This window comes from Semicossyphus pulcher, unplaced genomic scaffold (assembly GCF_022749685.1).
Source record: "Semicossyphus pulcher isolate SPU_LCO1_2020_fin unplaced genomic scaffold, fSemPul1.0.p SCAF_8, whole genome shotgun sequence".
NCBI classification, from domain to species: domain Eukaryota; kingdom Metazoa; phylum Chordata; class Actinopteri; order Labriformes; family Labridae; genus Semicossyphus; species Semicossyphus pulcher.
The window spans coordinates 32190260-32202790 of NW_027211759.1; the positions used below are offsets into that span (position 1 = coordinate 32190260).

The 12531-nt window shown below is 40.2% G+C and overlaps 1 protein-coding gene across 1 annotated transcript in view; it reads left to right on the plus strand.

Annotated features, from left to right (window-relative positions):
* Positions 1-12531, plus strand: part of galnt18a (UDP-N-acetyl-alpha-D-galactosamine:polypeptide N-acetylgalactosaminyltransferase 18a) — a 149489-nt gene that overhangs the window by 106612 nt on the left and 30346 nt on the right. Inside the window, exons 7-8 of the mRNA XM_069686514.1 lie at positions 5493-5678; positions 6409-6546. Of these exons, the coding sequence (XP_069542615.1) occupies positions 5493-5678; positions 6409-6546 (324 nt within the window). The remainder of the gene's footprint in view (positions 1-5492; positions 5679-6408; positions 6547-12531) is intronic.

Sequence of the window (12531 nt, forward strand, 5' to 3'; positions counted from 1 at the left end):
CAGAGTTTACTAAAGTGAGTTTATTTGTGGGTCTATATCCTCTGTGATTACTTGCCATTGAAAACAGATGGCAATCCAGGGTAGTCAGGGTCCCTTCCCCACCAGTGTACAGCACTATTAGAAAGCACTGTAAAGCTGTAACAGTAACACCACTTGTGTAGAGGGAAACAGTAGGGGATGTAACTAAACTGCTGAACAAGCAGGTCATCTATCAGCATCCTTGGTGGTGGATGTTTTCTGCTTAGGATGAGAGTTTAGGCGAATGTGTCCCACAGTTTCCCTCTGTCATTTTATGCCCCCATCCACCCCCCCGCAGTGCAGATTGCCCTCACTGCTACTGAGTGTGACCTCATGTGCAGGAACACGACAGAGAAGGCTTAGTGAGTAGGAATCAGTTTGGCTCAGTCATGTTGCAGTGACTGCGGGAGCTGGGAAGGGTTCAGCTTCAGCTCAAATAAACAAAGGATACCCATTATCGGAATTATGGCACCCTAAATATTCCCTTTAAAATGGTTCTGACCAGATGACATAAACTTTAAACGATGCCATGAATTTAAATTACTAATTCTGCCAGAGGCTTAAATTGTCCTGTTGTTTGTGCACATTTTGCCTCTTTGGCAGCAATGTGTCCTTCTCTCACTCATAAAAAGCTGTTGTTCAGGGCTCATCCTTGACTCTCCATAGGAAGGAAGAATGTCAGACCTCAACAGTGAACTATCACGAGTCAGATAATAGCTTTCTCCTTGGCCTCTCGCTGTGCTGTGACCATGGGGGCTTCTGGAAAGTCCAGAGAGGTTATTCTCTATTATAGGGCTCTTTAGGCATATATTTCCTCCATATACACCCTTACAAATTGCTTGAACACCTGTTGTCATTAGCACAGAGGAGGCTGGGATGGGTTATTCAGTGTAGCACAAGCAACGAGACCAACGAACAGCTGTCCTCTCTGCGGGAGTATCTCACCATTGCCACCACGACCCCTGCAGTCTGTGTTGTTCTGACCTGCATCAGATGCTTCCTCCAGCTGTCGACAGCTCGGCCCACATTAACACTTTAGCCCATGCCCTTAGAAAGGGCCAATAGTCATGCACAGTGCTACAGATCAGTCACCCTGTGCAGCTTTGACAGCAAACACTGACCTAAAATGAACCCAAATGGTGGAGAGACACTTCAAAGGTACTGTTTAGTTTGTTGTGTGGTTATTCCCACAGCAGGGTCGGTTCAGGGCAGGCTGCAGCTGGACAGATTTGCACCAATCTATCTAACTGTATGTGACTTTTTTTTAACAGTTGAAAGGTTAGCAAGAAAGATCTGTCAGAGATTGACATTTGCTTTTCTACAGCAAACACTGCCAGTGCCACAGGGCCTGACATCAAATATAGCTCCAACCAGCCCGCCTAGACATACACCTCACTTCATCATTGTCAGTTATTTTGTACCGCATAGTCTGACTATGAACACATCAAGAGTGACAAGAGAAAGTCAATATTTCCATTTTTTTTGGCAAAAGAGGCAGACTTCATTGCAAAAGGGCCTTTGCAGATCAATGCTTATGTAAATCAGACGTGATATTTTGACAGAATCAGTTCTGCGTATGTGTCTCAAGGGCATTTTTCTTACTCTTACAAAATCATCATGTGTTGAGTTCAACCTAAGTTTTAAATCAGAAAACAGGCAGCATGTTGTATTTCTATCTCCTTCATACCAAACACAGGCGCCTTGTGTTATCAGCAATGTCACTCTTTTCTCTCTGCAGAAGCTCTCTGTATCTCCAGCCTGCACGCTTCTATTGTGATAAATATTGCTTTTATGAAGCTTCATCTACGCCACGGCAAAATATTCTGCATATTTAGTGCTTATTGTCTCCTGCCTGCCTGCCTTTTTTTTTTTATCACAACGGGTGGTCGTCATTGGCATGAATTATAATTCACAACTTCATTTATTGTTGCCTTTTACTCTCATTTTCTCATTAAAACTTTTAAAAGCACAAATCCACCAGCGAGATTTGTTCCGCGTTAAACCAAAGAAAACAGACTAAGACACAATTAGGGATGTAAATGTGCTGCTTTTTGTCTGGGTGACGCACATACAAATGAGACATAAGTTTCACACACAGGACACCAACACACATGCAAACTGTGACTACTCTACGCCATCATGATGTTTCTGGATAATAGCTGGGACATGACCCTGTTTTATCCCATGAGAGAAGGCTTTTACAAAGAGAGAAGATAACAAGAGAGAAAAAAAGAAAAGGCTTTTGGAAACGATGACTCAAGAGGACGAGAAGAAGCTGTTATTCTCCTTCTCCCCTCTATTTTACTTCCTTTATCTTCTCTCCATACTTCCCTTCACTTTCAATCCCTCACCTTCTCTATTTTATGTTTCCCACTCTTTTTAAATCTCTCTTCTTTCTCTTTCTCTTGACTGTCCGCTTTTTTCTCCTCTCCTTCTCTATCTCGCTCTGCACACCCACACACTCAGACATAGATGGTTATGCTCGAAGAATAGCTCCTTATACTCTAACCCCATGTTGTAAATCCTTTATAGAGAACGTTGAGGTATTTCTGAGGGAAGCGTGTATTATCTCAGAATTTGGCTCTAGTTTGTGCTCCTACCTGGGCACTGGGCCAGCGCTACAATTTTACTGTTGTTCGGCAGTGGCTCTTTGGTTTGGAAGGAAACAGTGAAGGAGGCTGGCTGGCTGGAGGGATTATAGCACAAACACACAAACAAAGTGCAGGACTGGAAATGAGAGAACAGGCGTTCCTGTTTAAATAAGGATTCACGAGTGCTCGTTTGGTTGGTACAATGAACTCCTGAGGTGCCTGCTGCAGAATTTTAGCAGTTTATCATGGAAATATGTTTCAGTTTACTTCATGAAAGTCAGAAATTTGTGTAAACGCAGCAAAAGCATCTGCCGACAAAAGATTGTACAGGCAACTGTTAAATCCACACCTGCTTACTATAGTAGCTGAAATATTTAAAAGAAGTTGAAATGGCAGTCAAAGCTCAAGAAGTGAAAAAAGTTCAAATGGCTCCACTTAATCTGAAATGTCTTTAAGTGTATGCAATGGATAAAACTAGAGTGTTAATTAAATTGTGAGTTCTGAGTGAAGCCTCAGTTGAGGTGAAAGTGCCAAAGGTTGTTGAACACAGTGATTTTAAATTCACAAACAATCCAATTCTTTGGATCTTTGGAACCAACGAAGGAAACCGCGTCACACATGGCTACGTTTCAACCTTTCAATTGAGAAGGATGAAACATGCAAACCCACACAAGCATAAATCAAGTCCCTCTCATTCTTTATTGTGGCAAGTTGTGATAACTCCATCAAGGAGCTTATTAAGGCTCACATTGTGTTAGCCAAAACCATCGACTGCCCCAAATACAGCAGCATCTCACTCATGATATTGTGTCAGTTCTGGTTTTATTGATCGTGGGCTGTACCTGGCCATTATCAACCCAGGGCGGTGCTCCTCATATGAGGAGCAATGTAACATCCGTCATGCACTGATTTTCCTCTTCTTTTGATTGACTGGACTAGGCGCTTCTTTGCTACTTGAACCAGGCTGGATGGAACATCTGCTGCTGCCTTGACAAAACATTTAGACAACCGGAGCAAGCTGTTACATTCAGAGGCCCTCTTTTTACCTGTGTGCGGGGGTCGGAGGGTACATATAAATGAAAGAACAGCTAATCCAACATAACTAAAACAAGGACAGACAGAAAGTTGCAAGCAGCAGCAACAGCCATGCAGAGTCTGCTGCAGCCAGGACAGAAACCTGGCCACACTGTGGGCCCCCAGGTGTGGCCAGTTGCCCTAACGAGCACCTGCAGAGCCAGAACTGACAGGTCGGTTATAGAGCCAGGCAGGATGACACCACAGGGGGCATCTCACACTCTCTCAATGTGATACAAGTTGAAAAGTAATCACTAAAAGCAAATTAACTGTCAGTTAAGGTTTTACAGATGAGCGTAGATCAGCGTAGATGTTAGTTGAAGAATAAGACATGAATGCAATTGATTACAGTTGATGTTTAAGTGGATGAAGTAGTTCAGATTTAGTTAAGGGAAAGCACAGGAGATGGTTCAAGTGTGTGCACTGTAACGATTCCTTTGGAATTGAATTAAGTGTTGTTTGGAATGTAACAACTAAAAACTGATAAACTGCCAGTCAAAGAATAAAAGTAAATAAGAATAGAGGAACTGTCATCTGAAGTAAAGAAATAATTTTCAGTTGAGTTAATAATGAAATTAGAATTTGGACCTGATGCCCAGGCCACATATGACTTTAATTTTCTTGCAACATACCCATGCTTTGACCTGTAATATGGTTCAACTAACACAAACATGCTGTAGGCCAAATATAGGTTCAACTGTGAAAGCATGTCAGAGCTGCAGAGCTGTTTTCATTCATAGTGAGTCAAATCCTAACATTTATTTCATAGTCCTGGCATGATGCTGGCTAGGCCTGAGCAGACATATTCGACAGCTTCCACCGTCAACAAACTTGCAAATTGGTAAAAATAGCAGGTATCTGGGTGGGCATTCTCACTGTGTGCCTGTGATACTTTTCTATTCATGCTAATTCTATCAAGCAGGCTGAGTCCCAGCACAATGTAATCCTCTATTGAGAGGATTGAGGTTTAACTGGCATGTTCCCTTTTTGTCCCTGCACTGTAAAAAGGGATTTTTGAGGGTACTAAATAAAATCCATGGAAATTGTATAAATTATACTAAAAGCATATTAGTCAGCAAGTTAATTAATTGAAATGAGCAAAGTTAACCTGCATTATCTAATTTTCCACAGTGACAATTGCAGCCAAAAATAACATCATAAAATCTAGAAATTTAGAAACAAGAAATTTAAATTTGTAGCCCTCTCTTGGCGGTTACACTGGCTGACTTTCCTGAATATTAGACAGTAAATTAACATGAGCTGGCTAATGGTGTTGATTATAATTTATTTTTATTTGAGCATCAGCAGCAATTCTCAAAAGGTTGCACAGTGGTGCATGGTTCACGCTGTCGCCTCACAGCTAGAAGGTTCCTAGTTCAAATCCCGGTTTGCATGAAGTGGGCCTTTCTGTGTGGAGTTTGCATGTTCTCCCTGTGCATGCGTGGGTTTTCTCCGGGTACTCCAGCTTCCTCCGACAGTCCAAAGACGTGCTCGTTATGTTCAGTGGTGACTCTCAAATTGCCTGTGAATGTGAAAAGCTGTCTGTCTCTGTGTCAAGAATTATTGATAAGTAATTAGTTGTGTAATCTAAAGAGAAATGATAAGTGAAATATACCTAATTTATTTTAGTGTATCATTATTGTTAAATTTAGGTACTCTTCACTCAAAACATCGGGTAAAATTTACTCAATCCAGTAAAGTAAAAATTGTTACCTCAATTTTATTGAGTTGATTCTAAAGGTAGCTTTTTATGGTGTGCAGTCACCAGTATGTGTGCAATTTTGTGTGTTTCTGTGTGTGTAAACAAAGGTGTGGCAGTGTGGCGGCAGCGTGGAGGTCCTGCCCTGTTCCAGGATTGCACACATTGAGCGTGCTCACAAGCCTTACACAGAGAACCTGACAGCCCACGTGCGTCGTAACGCTCTGAGGGTGGCTGAGGTCTGGATGGACCAGTACAAGAGTCACGTCTACATGGCCTGGAATGTTCCACTACAGGTAAACACACAGTACACGTGTGTGTGTGTGCGTGTGTGTGCGTGTGTGTGCGTGTGTGTGTTAGGTGTTTCAGACTGTGCTTGTCCTCTGTGTGTGGGATGCTGTGTGAGGGCGTAATTGCGAACATGTTTATTTGTGTTCAGAAAATGCTTCACAAATCACCTAGCAACCATGACTATTGACATTGTAGGAGAATCAGTTGTGATAAAAAAGGTTTTGAATAAATGTGTGGAAAACAGTAGTGATGGTAAAAGTCACTGAATAGGTGTTATAGTGTGTTAAAAATGTACACTGTATATTTGATTTGAACATTTGGTTACTGTGTCACACACACATGATAGCCAGGTCCAACAAAGCTGTTCCCAAAATCTTCCTAAAAGGTTGAAGGTGTTCAGATTGTTATTGTGACACTTCTGACACTAACACTTTGGGTTTACAAAACATGACCTTTACAGAAAAAGTTTTTAGATTTCAAAGATTTATTCTACACTTATTATATGATGATGGTATGACTAATCAGATTCTTACCTTAAAGATATTGGATCGAGCGAATGTTTGAATTTTGAAATAAAAACTGATGATTCCAAACATCACTTTTTCTGTGAAAAACCTGAATATTGTTCAGCATTTTCCTAAAACCCACAATCATTAGTCCTGAAAGAGTTCTGTTTATGGATTCACTGCAAACAGAAAAGTATTACTAAGATGTGTTTGCTTTTTGCTTCTATAGAACTCAGGAATAGACATAGGGGACATTTCTCAGAGAAAGGCCCTGAGATCCAGACTCCAGTGCCGACCGTTCAGCTGGTTTCTCTCCAACATCTACCCCGAGCTCCGATCCTACAGCGACACAGTTGCTTATGGAGTGGTGAGTTATCAGGATTACTTACATTTCCTGCCTGCAACTTATATTATACAATAGCGTTGTGGGGTAGTTAGAGGGATGGAGGAAGAACGAAGAAGAGGTGATGTGCGATGCTAGCTCTACAGAGCCCAGGGGTCCATTTCACAAAGGTTTATTGAAAACTCTGAGTCTGTTAACCCTGAAATGAGGGAAACTTTGGGTTTTCCGTTTCACAAAGGGAGGTAACTCAAACCAGAGAAAGAGGGGTAACTCTAGCCTGTTTCACAGAGAGAGGTAACTTAAGCTCTCGGTCAGTTACCGTAGAAACAGACTCCATGAACCAAACCTGGTCGGGAGCAGGTTTTCTTCAGGAAACTCAGAGTTTCGTTCCGTCTCCTCCCTCTAGAATATAAAACCCTCATTCGACTTCCTCATTTATTCAGCCCATCTCACGCGTGTTTGAGCGGTTACAAAATTTCAAAAGAAGAAACGTTGCGTCTCTGTGCTGCTCTGACCCCTTTGCAAAAGTCTTCTATCATTATGATAAAAAAAATCAAAAGACAAATCTGTGTCAAAGTCATAACTTTTAGATTTTTCCACCACTACTGCCGAGAGCACTCACATAAGACGCTGTAAGTTATTGGATTTTTTTTTAAACTAACACATTCAGTTTAATCAACATGAATTATAATGTATGTGAAGTCAGCATCATGGGATAAAGCTAATGCACATTAAAACAGCCACTGTATGATATTTAATCTGTTTAATATTTAAAACATGACTGAAGTGAGGTTCAGCCATGAGCCTGTTCTGCCTGAGCCGCACCTTTGAATGATGTTCTGGTGTTTTATTTTTAACTGATTCCATGTATGTTTTTTTCTCCCGCTGCATTGCTCCTAAATTAATATAAATTTTAGCTTCCGGTCGTGATTAAGTATTAAATAAATAGACCAGTTCAAACTTGCGCGTTAACTCGAGCAGCAGTTTCTTCCCACGCCGCTTCTCTCTCTTTTGCAGCTGCAGCCGTGTTACTTTGTTTTTCTAAAAACATGCTCGTATTCGCTGAACGTCCGCATGAGGATTTCGAGCTCCACTGATGTGACGTAGGAGGACCTCTTTTTGTGTACCGTTGCCATGGTGAATCGTGGTATCGGGGCTCCATTAATGCTGGCTTTTTATAGTCAGCGTGCACGCACTTAACTCTGGCTGAACCTACTCAGAGTTGATTGAATTAACTCTGATCAGCTGTTCTGGAACCGAAAACTCAGAGTTTCCTATCTCAGAGTAGATCGACTCAGAGTTCAGGGTTAGACTCAGAGTTTGTTGAACCTGCTTTGTGAAACGGACCCCAGATTTATTTCCTTGTCACAGCAACAGCTAACCCGAGGTTGAGGTGTCCCCGGAAAACAAACAGGTTGGCTAACTGCTTACTTAGCTGTCACTCTCTCAACATGCATCTTCTCTTCCCAGAACTCCGAACTGCTTAAAAGTATCTTTTATCAATAACTCCCTCGTCCCTCCCCCGGAGTACTTCTCAGCCAATTAGCAAGCACGGTGGACACCTCCCTCAGTAAACAAGGGCAAAACAAATACAAACATAAACAGGAACTTATGCCCAGCATTACAATATTTAATTAATCATAACACTGAAAGATGGGCTCTCTAATTAAAAACACTGTTATTCTTTGGATACAGGTACCCTCAGGAACAAGTATGCAAAGTCTAGACAGTTTGATAAACACTACAACACATACTTTCTCACTCAGTCCCCACCGGTGCTATACATACAGAACTCGTCAGCACATAATATAAAGTATGCAGGGCTATTTGAATTCATTATGAAATAGCAACAAGACATCCCTTTAGCTTTATCAAAAATGAATTAGCCTTTGTTGTGGCAGCTAACCAGCAAGGAATTTATAAAATGTGGAACAATTTTTCATTTGTCTCTTCTTGTCACATTTCAGCTACAAGGCAACTGTATTTTCAAAGACCTTTAATTGGGTGCTGCCACAATTAAGACATTTTTATTACAATAAAGGCACAATAGCAAACGCTTTGCTGTCATGTTTTTAAAAGTAGTGATTAACCCTTCTTTCAGGTTCGCTTTTCTTTGGCACAAAACCTTTAATCTTAAAGGAAGTCGTAATTCGATTTTGTTAAGGTGTTTTTGAGGTCTTCATCGTCCGACTTGGAGGCAGCAGAAAGAATATTTTGAGCTTTTTTTGTAACTCAAAGACAAACTGGGAATTGGCTTGCTTAAACTTTGAATGACGCTGATGAGAGGGATAAGGGACTGCAGTCAGGGAACTTTTTCTTTGGCTTCATCAATACAAGCGACCTCTGACATATTACTCATTGTCAGCTGGTCAAAATGATAACAAAACAACACTGAGACAGCATCAACACCTCCTCATGACCAAACTTTTCCATTAAAATGTAACTTTTCAAAGTATTTCAAGCTGTAAAACTTAAACTTTTCCATTAACCAGAGTGTAACACTGTAAGAGCACACTTCAAACCTCAGCAGTGGGGTATTGAAAGGGTGAACCTTTTTAGACCACTTAATTTCTACATGGTTATTCCTCTCTTCAGCTATCGGCTGTGGGAGGATTTGACATAATTGAAAAATGACAGTAATCTGTTGAAAGCTGCACAGAATTATCCCAATGCTGTGACTGCTGCTGCTGATAGAGGGAGAAAAATGAGTACTTCTCGGCTGAGCCCAAGTACAGACAATTTATGAATTTCATTTTTGATTGTGATTTTTGATTGCAGTCCCAGTTTAACCTTTTAAAGGTATAACTGGAGTGCAGATATCCTGCATTTTGAATGTTTTAACCTGTGTCCTGCAGGTTTTAATAGAGTCTGAAAATACTTGTGATTCAGAAGCTATTTCTTTCTGGTTGGAAAGGTCATGTGCTTTCAGCTTATTGACTCTGCGTGACTTCAGGGCTGCGTCTGCAGAGAACAAAAGGTATGACTTGTGAAAAGTCGAAAAGGCCGAATCTACTCAAACATCTGCAGCATCTGAGTCTGTAGCTCTGTAACAGCCTCCGTGACACCTCTTGTGTTTGTTGTTCGATAAACACTTCAATCACAGTGGAGTTATTTGTTGACATACTGAGCATGTGCGGGGACACGGCTGTGAGAGTGTGAGATGAAAGCGTCACCACAGCGACATCTGAGAGATGTAGATATGAAGTTTACATATTTGACAGAAACAAAGTCTCACAGGAAATGGCAGTTAGAGAGGCAACAACAAGTGTTCTGGTGCGATGCCATCTGTGGATGCTGTTTATTCACTCAGCTCTTATTTAACATGAGACAGAAGCTGGAGGAAAGCGCTGCTCACACACAGTAAATATTGAACAAGATATTATATTAACATTTGTTGAACTGTTTACAAATAAAACACATTCACACAGTGTCATGAGCTTTAACTCTTACACCACCCACATTGGGTTGGTTCGTTTTCAGGTAAACAGATTTCTAGAAATGTCTAAGGTCATGACAAGTTGCCCCCAGAGCTACCCCCATTCCCCACACCAAAGATAAAGGGTTGTATTTGTTAATCAGTCTGATGGCTAAAAAAACAATTCCCACCTAAAAAGTACTCTGAAAAAAATTGGGATTTACTTTTAACCTAGGCAACAATTTCCACACAGATATTCCTAGTAAACTTAACAGAGGATATTCTCAGTAAAGTATACATACGAATAAGCATTTAGTTTAACCAATAAATTCTTGTGTAGTTTACTTGCAAAAGTTGGTGTTCATGAGTAAATTTTATTCATGATTCAACAGTAAAGTTTACTAGCAAATTTTGGTGGCTGGACCTAGTTTTTGAGTAATATGTACTTCTAAAAAGCTAGGTAACAATTTCCACACAGAAATTCTTTGTCATTTGTACCCTTAAATTCTCTAAGTAGTTTACTTACCATGGAAAGTAAAGAGAGAATCAAACTTTTAACTAGGTCCAGCCAGTTCAAATTAGTAAGTAAATGCAGTGTAAGTCTGAGTAAAATTTACTTACGACGAATGATTAAAATCTACTGATGAAAACCAAAATTTGCTAGTAAACTTTACTGATGAATCATGAGTAAAATGTATTCATGAAAACTGAATTTTGCAAGTAAACTTCACAAGAATTTCTTGGTTAAACTAAATCCTTATTCGTATGTATACTTTACTGAGAATATCCTCTGTTAAGTTTACTAGGAATATCTGTGTGGAAATTGTTGCCTAGGTTAAAAGTATGGCCTGGAATGTTCCACTACAGGTAAACACACAGTACACGTGTGTGTGTGTGTGTGTGTGTGTGTGTGTGTGTGTGTGTGTGTGTGTGCGTGCGTGCGTGCATGCGTGCGTGTGCGTGTGTGTGTGTGTGTGCGTGTGTGTGCGTGTGTGTGCGTGTGTGTGTTAGGTGTTTCAGACTGTGCTTGTCCTCTGTGTGTGGGATGCTGTGTGAGGGCGTAATTGCGAACATGTTTATTTGTGTTCAGAAAATGCTTCACAAATCACCTAGCAACCATGACTATTGACATTGTAGGAGAATCAGTTGTGATAAAAAAGGTTTTGAATAAATGTGTGGAAAACAGTAGTGATGGTAAAAGTCACTGAATAGGTGTTATAGTGTGTTAAAAATGTACACTGTATATTTGATTTGAACATTTGGTTACTGTGTCACACACACATGATAGCCAGGTCCAACAAAGCTGTTCCCAAAATCTTCCTAAAAGGTTGAAGGTGTTCAGATTGTTATTGTGCAAATGAATTACCTCAAATTAAGCTAAAGTTTGTGTTTTGGTATTTTGGTAAAAAAACAAAACAAAAGAAGGTATTTTGGTCATTCACTGTCACATGCATAGCTACAGTGTACTTCTGACACTACCACTTTGGGTTTACAAAACATGACCTTTACAGAAAAAGTTTTTAGATTTCAAAGATTTATTCTACACTTATTATATGAGTACTAGCGTCCAGCCAGTTCAAATTAGTAAGTAAATGCAGTGTAAGTCTGAGTAAAATTCATGAAAACTGAATTTTGCTCGTAAACTTCACAATTATTTCTTGGTTAAACTAAATGCTTATTCGTATGTAGACTTTATGTAGAGGGATAATAAAGTTTACTAGGAATTTCTGTGTGGAAATTGTTACCTAGCTTCTTCTAAGTAAATAGCACTCCCAATTTCAGGAGGTCATGCCTGTATCCTAGAAGTACATCTTCACATACACAGACAGATCATTTTTAGTCACCGTAGAGCCACTTAAAGGGTCAGTCTGTTGGTCAGTCAGCATGGTTTTGGAGGGTTACTTTAAAAATATATTCTAATACAGTTACTACTTACCTGTTAAAAAATGTAATCAGTAACCTAATCCAAGTATCATAATTTTAAAGTAACGTAAGTGATTACTTTCACTTACTTTTGGATGACTTCAATACTTCAATGCAAATGAAGACCAGAGAAAAGAAATGTCAATACTGTTGCAATGCGTGAATGCCGTTATGCGCATTTAAATGTATTTCGTTCAGTTTGCTGTTCACACTACTTCACACTCACCCTCCAAGTAAACTGCCGTAAACTTATTCCAGTCTACCCACACCATCAGCAGCCATCGCAGTCACAAACTATTTTCAGTAGTAGTTGAAGACGACAGGTTAGCTAAGTTTTTTTACTGGAATTCTGTGCAGGTAACGTTAGCGGTTGGTCTTACCTGTAAATGTTTCTTTAAATAAGATGTCGAGTCTATGGGTAATGACAGCCGGAAGGCATAACATGCACTGTACTGGGATGTAGCTCCCACTTTGTCCTTTGAAGACCAAATGATGGCAAACTTTCCACCCAGTGAAAGCATTTTCTTTTCCACAGGCCATGGTGACTTTGAGGAGTGCTGTTGTGAGACTTGTGTGTCATGAAGTGTCGTAACATGTGCGTGCAGGTGCATGGTATTATGAGAGACGGTCAGACAGACGGTTTAGAAATGAGACGACAGATGTTCTTTTCA